Raw genomic sequence first — 12,382 nt, 5'->3', positions numbered from 1 at the left:
GCTCTATGTAACTTATCTAAGAGACTAGAAAAGCAACTGGCACGGGATCCAAATGTGGGAGGACTTCAGAGCCCCTCTGTCTCCTCTATTCCCGCTGTGCTGGCCCGCAGCTCACCACAGTGAGTTCATTGGGGGAAGCGTTGTTCTGGAGCAGGACGTTGATGATGTGCGTGTGGCCCTGCTGAGCTGCCTGGTGCAGTGGTGTGTATCCGTTCTGTAGAAGAACAGAGAGATGACATGTACTTTCTTGAACACAGAAGCAAGGGCTTTGCTGGGGAGCAAGGAGAAAGGGCACCTACCTTTGTCTTGGCGTTAACTTTTGCGGAATGCTGCAGCAGAAAATTGACTATTTTGATGTTTCCATAGTGACAGCCCACGTGGAGCGGGGTGTAGCCCATCTGTAATTACATTTCAGGGGAAAAAAAGAAAAAAAGTATACTAAAAGTAAAGCTATGCTGAACGGAAGTAAAAGTATTATTTAACTTTCCTTTTGAACTGGAAAATAGATTAAAAAAAACCCCTCTTCTCCATTAAAATAAAAAAAAAAGCCCTTTTCAAAGGTAGTCTTAATATATCTGGTTGAACATAAAAATGGGTATGTTAACTTCCCCTCTTACATCAGCTCTTCACTGTCTGCATAGCTGTTTGAGACAGCTATGGACCAATCAGCAGCCCAGACAGGTGGATTCGGTAACTGATTGGTGAGGTCAGAGAGTGTTATAGGGACAGATTGGGTTAGCGTTGATTGAATACTCTGTTCTCTAACAAAATGGCTAGGTGACAAGCTTTCGGGGTGGGGTGCGGGTGGGAGGGGGAGAGGCACATTCCTTTAATCTCAGGACTCCAGTGGCAGAGACAGGCAAACCTATGTGAGTTTCAGGCCAGCCAGGTTTGCATAGTGAGACCTCAAGGAAAAAAAAAAAGGAAAACAAAACAAAACCAACCAACCAAGAAAAAAAAATACAAAAACAAAAACAAAACAAAAAACCAAAAGAACAAACCCAAACAAACAAACAAAAAACCCAAAACCAAAACCAGCCCACCACAGATAGGTAGGTAGAGGCATAGACGGTTAAGCTGAGGAACCCAGTGTGAGTTCTTGTTATCAAAGTATGAACTTGAACCTGGTACAGATGCTCAAGTTAAAGCAAATCTACCTACTTCTTCCCAGAGCATGGCCATTTCAAACCCAGTGACTGACGCAAGGCAACCAATTCTTTCTTAGACTGATAACCAATGACTCTCAAGGACTGTCAAGTCATATTCTCTCTCTCTCATGTTAAATACTTGAAGAACATTTCTATTTTAATATTTATATTAGTGAAACATGTGTGTGTGTGTGGTGTGTATAAGTGTGGTCTGGTGTGTGTGTGTGTATGTGTGTGTGTGTGTGTGTGTGTCTCTCTCTCTGTCTGTCTCTCTGTCTGTCTCTCCCCCCACCTGTCTATTCTTCCCTCTAAAACTATATATATATATATAATTTAAATTATTATTTCAAAAGTAGTGCGACTCTGGAGATGGGAGATGGCCTCAGTCAATAAAGCAGTTGCTTTGTAAACAGGAGAACCTAAATTTAATCCCACCCAGGATGTGCAACACACACACACACACACACACACACACACACACACACACCAGACCACACTTATACACACCACATACACACACATGTTTCACTAATATAAATATTAAAATAGAAATGTTCTTCAAGCATTTAACATGCAACATAATAGTCTCCATGGGCTCTTGTGCCAAATGTAGTAGGTTGTGAGACTGAATATTTAAATATTCCATTTGAATGTACAGTTTCCCACCTCACACTGGGTAAAATGTTGCTATAATGCACTGATGGGCTTAGGTGACTGTGGTCCTTCTCTGTGCCCCTTCCTGTCTATGAACTGAAGTCACCTCTCCTATTCTGTCCTCTGAGACACTAGTCTTCCTGCTGTCCCAAAGCATCTGTTAAAAACAAGTGTGCGTGGGGGCGGGAGAGATGGCTCATCAGGTTTGAATGGTGGTACCACGCCCGATGGCCTGAGTTCAAAATCCATCTCTGGAACCCATGACAGAAGGAGAGAGCTGACTTCCACACGTGTGGAAAGCCTTCTGCTGTCCACACGTGCACTGAGGTAGGTATCCCACACTCTCACATGCATCACTTGCACAGTGATAAATACTTTTTTGCAACTGTGTGCACAGCCAAGAAGAGTTCCCTCGTACTTATAGAGATGGGATCTCTGGATCACAGCGTTCCCAGACACAAGGGCACTCTGCAGAGATAGGCCTAGCATCATGCAACTCGAGAGAGTCTTTCCAGCTAGCAGTAAGCAGCTTTGGAGAGTGCTGGGTGCACCGTGTTCGCCCTTATCATTATTCCGTACACATCGCAGGTTCCCAGCAAATATTTTAAATCTTTGGCAGACGAGGGATTGGAAAGAGGGATGCAATGGAGGGCTGACTGTCATATTTGTGGACTGGACAGATAGAATTGTGTAAGGAGAAGTGTCTGTCAGAGGTCAGACATAGTCATCGTGCTTATGATCTCAGGGCTGCAGGGCAAGGACAGATGAATTCTGAGAAGCTGCTGGCCAGCCAGCCTAGCTGAAATGGCAAGCTTCAGGTTTAGCGTAAGAAGACCCTTTCTCAAAAACCAAATAAGGTGGGGCGGGGGGAATGGTAGAGAAGATCCCTGACATTTTCCTCTGGCCTCAACACGTACATACAGGCATGCACACCAATATGTAGGCATACACCACACATGAATACCCCCCCCACACACACACATGAGCGTGCATCAAGAGATGACAGGCTCAGGTGGAAGGCTCTGGCTGGAATCTCTGTGTTACTTCAATCAAGATCTTATTTAATATCAGCATGCACCTTCCATCATAGAATGAATCCCCACTTTCTCATCTGCTTAAGATTGATGGCTCTCCAGGTGTCAGCCATGGGTTTTCTTTGCACTGAGCACAGTCTTCTTCAGGGACATCCACCTACAACTACAGCCTCTGCCCTGTCCAGAGACTGCTTGCTAATTCACTATGTACTGACGCGCCTCTTGGTATTTCCACAACTAGCTACTTAATAATACTTAAAGTTACAGGAGGGGCTAGTTCAGTGATAGTGTGCTTGCCTAGCGCCTACAAGGCACTGGGTTTGATTTCCCATGTGTCAAAAACAAACAAAGGAATAAATAAAGAAATAGAGGAATAAAGAAATAAATAAAAGAATGTTATTAGATAACACAGTTCATAAAGATCCATAGAATACTGAAAAATATTTTTATAATACATTTATTTGTGTGTATATGTGTGTGTATATATATGCATGTGTATGTATGTGTACATGCATGTGTGTATATGTGTATGTATGCATATGTATGTGTGTGTATGTTATGTATGTGTGTGACTATATGTATGTGTGTCTGTGTGTATGTATATGTGTGTATGTGTGTGTATGTATGTCTGTGTATAAGTATGTATATATGTGTGTATATGTATGTATGTGTATGTATGTCTGCATGTGTGTATGTGTATGTGTGTGTATGTATATGTATGTCTGTGTATGAATATGTATGTGTATATATGTGTATCTATGTGTGTATGTATATATATGTGTGTGTATGTGTGTGTATGTGTATTTATGTCTGTATGTATATGAGTATATGTTTGTGTGTGTATGAGTATGTTGTATGTGTGTATGTACATATGTGTGTGTATGTCTGTGTATGAGTATATATGTGTATATGTGTGTATATATGTGTGTATGTATTTGTGTGTGTATATGTGTTATTTATGTGTGTGTATGTATATGAGTATGTATGTATGTATATGTATGTGTATGTCTGTGTATGAGTATGTACGTGTGTATGTACATATGTGTGTGTATGTATGTGTGTGTGTGCCCCATGTACAGGGAAGTGAGCTGCTTCTGCCTCAAACCTCCCTCCCGGTTATCTTCAGAACTAAACCCTGTCACATATAGCAATGTCTGTATGTACAACATGACATTTAACAGGCATTCATGTCTTTGAAACAGAGTTTCATGTGCTGAAAACTCAGCATGGAATTCACGGTAGCATAGGCTACCCTTGAACTTGTGGCAACTCTTCTGCCTCAGCTTACCAAGAGCACAGGGATGAGCCACTGTGTCCGGCTCAGCCTTCTTTCCCTGTAATAAACTGACTCATAGCAGGAAAGAACAGTGCTGGTGCACACCTTTAATTCCAGCACTCTGGAAGGAGAGGCAGGCGGCTCTCTGTGAGTCTGAGGCCAGCCAGGTCTACGTAGTGAGTTTCTGGTAGCCAGTACTATACACAAGGAGACCCTGTCTCCGATATTCAGAGGAAAGAAACACACAAGAAATGTATCTCTTACAGTTACATAGAATACGTATGTTCTTATCTCTGCTTGCGTGGTGGTGTTGCAAGCCATTTGCCTGCATTGCATTTCTTTTTGGAAGAGGAATTTTATCAGAAAGAGAGGGAGGAGAAAAAAATGAGAAAAATCACAGGTCAACGGCATAGACATAAGAGATTCATGACGTAAACAACAATGGAGTATTCTTTCATCTCTCGCTAATCACTTAGGATAAACTTCAATCGTCACCAAGTTCCTTTTCTTTTCTTTTCTTTTTTTTTTTTGGTCACACTGTCTTCAAAGCAGGTATGTGTCAGGGATTGCTGGTGATAATATAGAATATTGACATGCAGCTAAAATATTAAATTTGGGCCAATAAGGACAGAAAATCTGACCAGAGACTCAAAGAAAAGTGCTGTCTATGGCTGACAGGATCAGGGCAGTTTTCTGCCTATGCCATGGCTGCAGCCTTCCTACTGAGGCTGGGGTCACTCGAGGACACTTGGTCGGGCTCCTCCCTTGTTGAGAAAGGAGGTGTACCTTTGTCTGTGCATCCACATGGGCCTCTTGGTTGACAAGGACCTCGGCCACGTTCACTCGGTCTTCTTGAGCAGCCAGGTGGAGTGGTGTGAGGCCACTCTGAAAGAGATTCCAAGGGCGTGGCCATCAGTCATGGCTAGGGTGTGCGCATGCATGTGGCAGTGTTTGAGACTTGGCTTGTGTGTTCTAGGAGAGTAGCTTTGACTCTTAAAAGAAAAACCCACAGAGTAAGTGCATGTACCACTCTGTATGAGCCCTGCATTAGCCCTGCTGACCAAAGGCTTCATAAACATATTTGAGATGTAACCCAGAGGGGCAGGGATGTTTGCCACAGACTCGTCTGGGCCCCCTTGCCTTCTCATCCACTTCTTTGTAGTGATATTTTTAAAGCCAAGAGAAGCAATTATACTGTGTTCCCCCAATGACATATGTGGGTGATCAACAATGTACATTAGAGACACTAAAATCAAAACCACACTGGAGTTTTAATACATTATCAGTGGGGTTAACTTCAGCAAAAAGTCATTGACAATGATTAAAATACTATATATATCTTATTAATATTAGTAATATTAACTTAATATTAACATATAATATTAAATCTAAATCACTTTTATTAATTACTTATGAATAAATAATAATGATAAATTAATAAAACCAATGAATTTAGTTAATTAATCAGTTAATAAATTTAATTAATTTAATATTAATGCATAATATTACAATACTATGTTAATCATATAGTGCTACATTATGGTAATGTTCTGGTTCATTAATGGACTTGTGTGAGTTGGTTCTCTTCATCTGTCTTGTGGGTTTGAGGGAATTGAACTCCGGTCATCAGGCTTGTCAACAAATTCCTTAACCTGTTAAGCCATCTTGCCAGCCCTGCATATATATCTATGTCTATGTCTATGTCTATGTCTGAACTGAAAATTTTGATCAATTTTCAGACGTTTCTGAGGATTTAATTGCTGTGGTATGCTCTGTAGAAGAATAAGAAGGGAGTTACCTTATTGCTCAGGTTGACATTGGCATTTCTACTCAGGAGCAGTGACACCATGTCCACGTGTCCTTCCTGTGCTGCGAGATGGACGGACGCAATCCCTTGCCGGGTAACCGCGTTTGCATCAGCACCGTACTCCAGCAGGGATGTGGCTATGTCCATCTGGTTCTTCTTGGCGGCGATGTGCAGTGGTGTGTAACCGTTCTGTCAAAACCAATCACTCAGTCACGTCTAGTAACAAGACAAGATGCATGCAGTGCGTTTTCAGATAGCATGCTTCCGTCTCTAGCTGCTCTCTTTAACCGTATGGGAAAACATGATCGAGTAAAGAAACTGTGCTGAACCAAAGAGTATCATCAGTGCAGTTCTGCGTGGGGAAAATTGCAATTTAAAATAACGGAGTTGGCATGCCGCTGGTTTCCGGAAAAGGTATCTATGAGAGTAGGTGCTCAATAAATATTACTGTATTTCACTGGGGCTACAGGAGTAAGCCGTATGCTATCAAGGGGGCATGCTCAGAGTCATTCAAAACTCCACTCTTCAAGTCAGTTTACTATCTGTCTGTTATGGTTTGAAAGGTGTCCCTAGTCTTCATGTGCTGGGACACCCCCCCACACCCCACACTCCCACCCCTGTCGATGGTGTTGGGAACTGGGACCTGTAGGAGATGGTGAGGATGCAGGAGGATTTGTCCTCGAGAAGACCTCATAGCTGAGGTGGAGGGAGGGGCCTGTGTAGGGAGGGGACTGTGGAGAGAGGGGGCTGTGGAGGGAGAGGGCTTCGGAGAAAATCAGCTTCTGAGAAGATGAGTTTAGTTCCCTGCCACTTTCTCTCTTTGTCTTTCCAATGTCTTTCCACGGGATGACACACAAGACCCTTGCAGGCTGTGAACTCCCCGATCGTGGCCTTCCCAGCCACCAGAACAGTGAGAAGTCCTCTGTTTGTTATCAACATGGTGCCAGAGCAGCCCTCAAAGAATGAAGACACTATCTACTGCCTGCAAGCTGCAATCTTTAATCTTCATGGGATTTGTTTATTTTGATGGGTTTTTTTTCCTCATTGATCCCTGATGGTCTGTCTGTCCCCCTGTACTCGATAGCCAGACCCATCACCCTGCAGGTAGGGAGAGAGGTTATTGTTTCAGGTTTCCCTGGCTAGCCTCAATCCACCAAGAACACGTTCCCACAGCCTGCCTATGAAGACAGCATGTAGCCGTTGAAAACTCAACTCAAAGGCCACGCCCTCAGGGAACTACCTCCTTTTTGCCCCTAGATTTCTAACACCCAGGGACCACTTTGTTTTTGAGCCCAGTACTGGACATTTAGTGACACTCTCTCATTTATATATTTGTCTCTCTTTCCTGCGGTTTGAAGCTATTAAGGGCACAGGCTATCTCCTCATAGTATGTTTCAAAGTGACAGACATGAGTCAATTAAAGGAAGAAAGGAGACTCTGCAGTCAGAATTAGATGCTCTAATCCTCTAGGAATATTTGGCCACCCTTCCCTCAGTTGGTCCCTGATACCCTGTTGTTAATTAGTTTGGCCTCAGGAACCTTGAGTGTCTCACCTGAGAAAGTGCTTTCTGGGACTTTAACATCCACAAGTCAAGATTGCACTGTGATACAGACATGAACTTGACCGCAGTGAGTGGAAGTGCAGAGTGGAAATGTCACCTCTGGATTTCTCTAACTCTGCCAGGGCAGAAGGAGGTTTTTATATTCCTATTTTTAGCCTTGACCTATGCCATGTGGAAACACCAGCTTATCCTGAGAACCGTTTGGCCCTCTGACCAAATGCTCAGACACACCCTTCAGAGACCTATGCCTCCTCTGCAGCCCAGAGGAACACGGGACTTTATCCAAGGCTACAGTGTAAGACACAAGGGCAGGAGACAGATCACCACCCGCCATCCCTCCGTAAAAGAGAAACTTCAAAAAGCAGCACCAAAAGAGGAAGCAGGATTAGTCAACATGCCCAACACTAACAATCTGGGTGGGAAAAGACGTGGAGAAGCCCTTATCAGGTATCCTCTGTGTTTTCACAGTTTATAGGGGACAGACCAGTCAGCTGAACCTGGCTGTGACACTGCATGCCTGTAAGTCCAGCATTTGGGAAGCTGAGTCCTGCCTGGGCTACATGGTGAGACCCTGTCTCAAAAACAAACAGCATCAATGAAAGAGAGAAAAAAAAAATCACATGTTAGTCACTTTCACTTTCTGCCCCCAACCAGGAAAGGGTTTGCTATCCTCTCAGACGTGACAATCTTGCTGTCTTCTAACACATCCCACAAATTCTAGGCCCTAAGGAACAACTAAAAAAGCTCTGGCATCTCTGTAATGTGTGTCAAGTCTAGACAAGATACACATTATTCTTTATGGCTCTCAACCATCCTAAGGCTGAGACCCTGTGATACTGTTATTCATGTTGTAACCCCCACCCAAACACAAAATTATTTTCATTGCTACTTTGTGGTTGTAAGTTTGCTACAGTTATGACTCCAAATGTAAATATCTCATGTGCAGGATAGCTGACGTGTGACCACCGGGGGGCGCTACCCATAGGTTAAAAACCTTCCTGGCTCCTACTGAGGTAGAAATTACAATCTAAGGTAAGAGAACCAAGATCATTTCAGAGACTCTGAGGAAATACTTTCAATAAGAGGCCAAGAATTTATCTGGAGACCCAAAATAAAATTCTGAGTTTCCTAAGCTCTGTTTTCAGGAAAGCAAAATGGTCCTTGATTCCTATACTCAAGGAAAATATATTAATTTGATAAACCAACCAGGGAGAACCAATTATAAAATAATCTTTTAACATGTTTTTATCTTCTCAAAAAAGATTTTAATCATGCGTATGTGTGAGCTCAGGTGCCCACAAAGACCAGAAGTTGTTCTGGAATCTGTTGGCTCTAGAGTTATGAGGGGTTTGAGATTCCTGGTGTGGTTGCGGGGACCCAAACTCTGGCCTCTGTAAGAGCAGTATGCTTGGAACCACTGACACATCTCTGCAGCCCAATCATAGAATAATCTCACATCTTTACTTTCTCATACTCTAAAACAAAATATTTGTTTTTATTTTATGTGTATCAGTGTTTTCCTGCATGCATGTATACCATGTACATGCCTCGTGTGCCCAAGAGTACAAAATGCTACTGACTGCTACGCCATCTCTCAAGCCTCACTTCCCGACATTCCTGTTGAAGACAAAACATCTGTCACGTGAAACTATGTGTATCACACTAAAAACAGTTATCAAAAGCAATAGATGGCATTTAAATTCCAGCTGACAGTCCCCCAATATGACTGCACACACACACACACACACACACACACACACACACACACGTAAATAAGAAGTATGACTAATTACTTTAGGCTCAAGCGTTGCTTTCTAATTAGACTCTTGATTTTGCCAGCAACCAAGCCAAGCTTCTTTCTAGCATAGCATCCTATCTCTGGAGACAGATTGGGTAAAAATAGATCTTAGCATCCCATTATCCCTTAGCATATGTACTTTTAAGCATCCCAGTCACCTAAAGTCACACATCACGTTTCTAACGTTTCTAGGATGTGTATAAGGTACAAGCAATTCTGAAAAGCGGTAAAGAAGAAGGGCGTGCATAGAGGGTGCAGCTGTGGTGCTAATGGCGCCCTCTGAAGCTCTGTCTACAGGCATTCAGAAACTGAACTTGCGGGAGTGAAAGCGGTAGAGGCTTTAAGCATTCTTTTTTTTTTTTTTTTTTTTTTGAAAGAAAAAAGTGCCCAACTGAAAACTACATTTCCCAGCATGTCTTGCGCCAAAAAGTAGCCAATGAGATATCAAGAGCAAAGGTGGGTGGAGCTTCTAGAGAATCTCTGCAGTCCTGTGAACTTCCTGCTGCTTTAAAGGGGCAGAAGAGAGCTTTGTGTTTGCTCCCTCGGTGCTGGAGAAAGAATTCAGCTGTTGAAACCACTGTGCAGGATTGTTCCCTTAGCAGATAGGCCAGTTTGTAACTGACATAACTGGTCTGCTCAGGATCAAAATGCACAAAGTCTCCGGCTTGTAGTGGAGATCAGAAGACGGTGTTACAGGGATGTCAGGACATAAACACTGGCCCAGGCAATGTGCCATGATACGGAGGATCAATGTCCCATTAGAAAAGTTGATGCTTAATTGACTGTGGCCTCAAATTATTATTTACTGGTCCTGCTCTTCAACTACTGATCAATGAGTTTGTAAATTTGCAAACATGCATTCTAGATTTTATTTGATAGCTACAAGGCTGGAGAGTTTTTTGTTTGTTTGTTTTGTTTTTATTTTTGCAAAGGTATAGCTAAAAAAAAGCTTGTATTGCGGCTGAGCCAACGCCAAGGTTGACAGTCTGGGGGAAAGTACTTAAAATTTAATTTTTGAGCAGATTTCACTAAGTAGAGCAAATGACTTAAAAACTTGGGAGGGAGATTCTGAGGATGAGCCTGCACCCGTGGGAGAGAGGAGAGAACATCAGGTGAAGACATCGGGTGCCAAACCTATGATTCTGGAATCTTCATGATGGGAAAGAGAAACAATTTCTGCAAAATTTCTTCTGACCCCCACACGTGTACACACACACACACACACACACACACACACACAAAACAAACAAACAAACAACAAAAACCCATGAAAAAAATAGCAACGTCTTTCTTAATGGAGGAAGTATCCAGAACATTCTCTTACAGTACTGCTACCTAGAACAGGCCAGGCTCATTGACCTGCCATGTGATGCACTTGACACAACCCTGAAGAACACTCAAGGCACAGCTCAAAAGCATTACAGTCACCAAAGGGTCCTTGAACCAATAAAACACATTAAAAGAATCAGAAAAAGAGTTTTAGGTACAGGTTTGTACTGGTTCGGTGTTGTGTCACAGCCGCCCACTCAGCAACCAGGTGCCTTTAAGGACATTAAGGCATTATGACATGCCAGGTCAGATTAGTGGGGTGACACGAGAGCTGAATGCACTATCCTTGGTGTTTATTTCTCACAAATCTAAGATGTCCACTGGTCAAAAATTCCCCAGTAACAAGAATATAACATAATAGTCCCCTTAATAGTAATAGAAACTCACATATGAACCTCTTTAGGCTGTTCTGTGGAACGCAAGGCCGGTGTAGGTAATGTTTTTCTGAGGGAAATGCAATCACTGTGGGCTTTCATGAATTGAAAAAAAAAAAAAATCAGGGCTTTTCTGCGCATGTGCGAATGCGCATGACTGTGCACATGCGCATATTCCTGGGCACGCATGCGCATATGAGTATGTACACCTGAGGCTGATGTTGGGTGTCTTCCTCAGCTGCATCTCTACTTTATCTTTTGAGACAGGGTCTCTCACTGAATCTGCAGCTTGATGATGAGACTAGCCGGGCTCCCAGCATTCCCCACCGATCCGATCCTTCAGTCTCTGCCTCCACAGCTCTGGACCTGCGAGTGTGTGTCATTATACCTGACTTTCTGCATGGGCGCTGGGGATCTGGACTCAGGTACTAAAGCTCGTGTAGCAAGCACTTTACCAAGCTCAGCTCGCTCCTGGGTCTCACAAGTTAGAGTTTTTTATTCCCTCAGGCTTTGTGGATTGTTTTCAATTTAGCGGAGGAGTACTGAACTCCCTTTCCTCCCCAGGATGTCCTGGTGATCCCAAGGAAACCAACGGACAAGTATGTATTTATTGAGCATCTACTACACGAGGCGACTAAACACCGGAAGGCATATACCTTTTTGGCTATTCTGTCTGTAACTTGTATAAGCCAGGTCTAACCAATGAGGACATTACACAATTCGCAGGAAGGGATGCTTGTATAGAGACAGATGCATGATACACAACCCAGTTCTTACGCTGTTGAGTTACAAATACCTTCGCGGCTGCGTGGGGTGAGGCTCCCTGGTCCAAAAGCAGAAGGGCCACTTTCTGATTATCGTAATGCGCTGCTACATGCAGTGGAGTTAGCCCGCTCTGAAAACACGTGCAGAGACAACAACCAGGGTCAAAAGTGTCTTAGTAGGAGAGGCTTAGATTTAGAAAATGGGATTAGATTGGTACAACAGACAGTATTATTCGCGTTCAGGTTTCATTGTATGTGAGCCAGCATTTATCTGATCACAGATATTCATCAATCTAGTGAGACTTCAATATGGCTTAGGTACCATCAGAGTGGCTGTGTGTGTGTCGGGGGTGGAGGTGGGGCGGGGGGAGTGGTATTAGCAAGTGCTGGTTTGTTATCGTGGAAGTGGCCTGCTACAGGGGGCTGATGATGTCATACCTTCCCAGCGGCATCGGGAGACGCACTCTTCTGCAGCAAGAGACTTGCGACTTCAAGCTTGCCATATTTTGCCGCCACATGCAGAGGGGTGAATCCCTTCTGAAGAGGGAAACGTAAAAACATCATGAGTGGAGGTTACCCAGGGCAGGGCTTCTCAGGGCTGACGGCTTCCTCTAGCGATGAAGATGAATTACGTGT

At 43.3% G+C, this 12,382-nt stretch overlaps 1 protein-coding gene across 33 annotated transcripts in view; it reads right to left on the bottom strand.

The window, feature by feature from the left end:
- The window catches only part of Ank3 (ankyrin 3), a 606,272-nt gene that overhangs the window by 121,376 nt on the left and 472,514 nt on the right, over positions 1 to 12,382 (bottom strand). For 29 of the 33 annotated variants that reach the window (XM_076916989.1, XM_076916994.1, XM_076917004.1 and 26 more), the window contains 6 exons: positions 12,185 to 12,283; positions 11,779 to 11,877; positions 5,911 to 6,108; positions 4,899 to 4,997; positions 300 to 398; positions 116 to 214 (listed from right to left, as the gene is read on the bottom strand). In XM_076916989.1, the coding sequence (XP_076773104.1) occupies positions 116 to 214; positions 300 to 398; positions 4,899 to 4,997; positions 5,911 to 6,108; positions 11,779 to 11,877; positions 12,185 to 12,283 (693 nt within the window). The remainder of the gene's footprint in view (positions 1 to 115; positions 215 to 299; positions 399 to 4,898; positions 4,998 to 5,910; positions 6,109 to 11,778; positions 11,878 to 12,184; positions 12,284 to 12,382) is intronic. The other 4 variants (XM_076916998.1, XM_076917001.1, XM_076917016.1 and 1 more) reach the window with 1 other exon arrangement.

This window comes from Arvicanthis niloticus, chromosome 20 (assembly GCF_011762505.2).
Source record: "Arvicanthis niloticus isolate mArvNil1 chromosome 20, mArvNil1.pat.X, whole genome shotgun sequence".
Classification (NCBI taxonomy): domain Eukaryota; kingdom Metazoa; phylum Chordata; class Mammalia; order Rodentia; family Muridae; genus Arvicanthis; species Arvicanthis niloticus.
The sequence above is the reverse complement of the archived record's forward strand: the minus strand, read 5'-3'. Positions and strand labels throughout refer to the sequence as shown.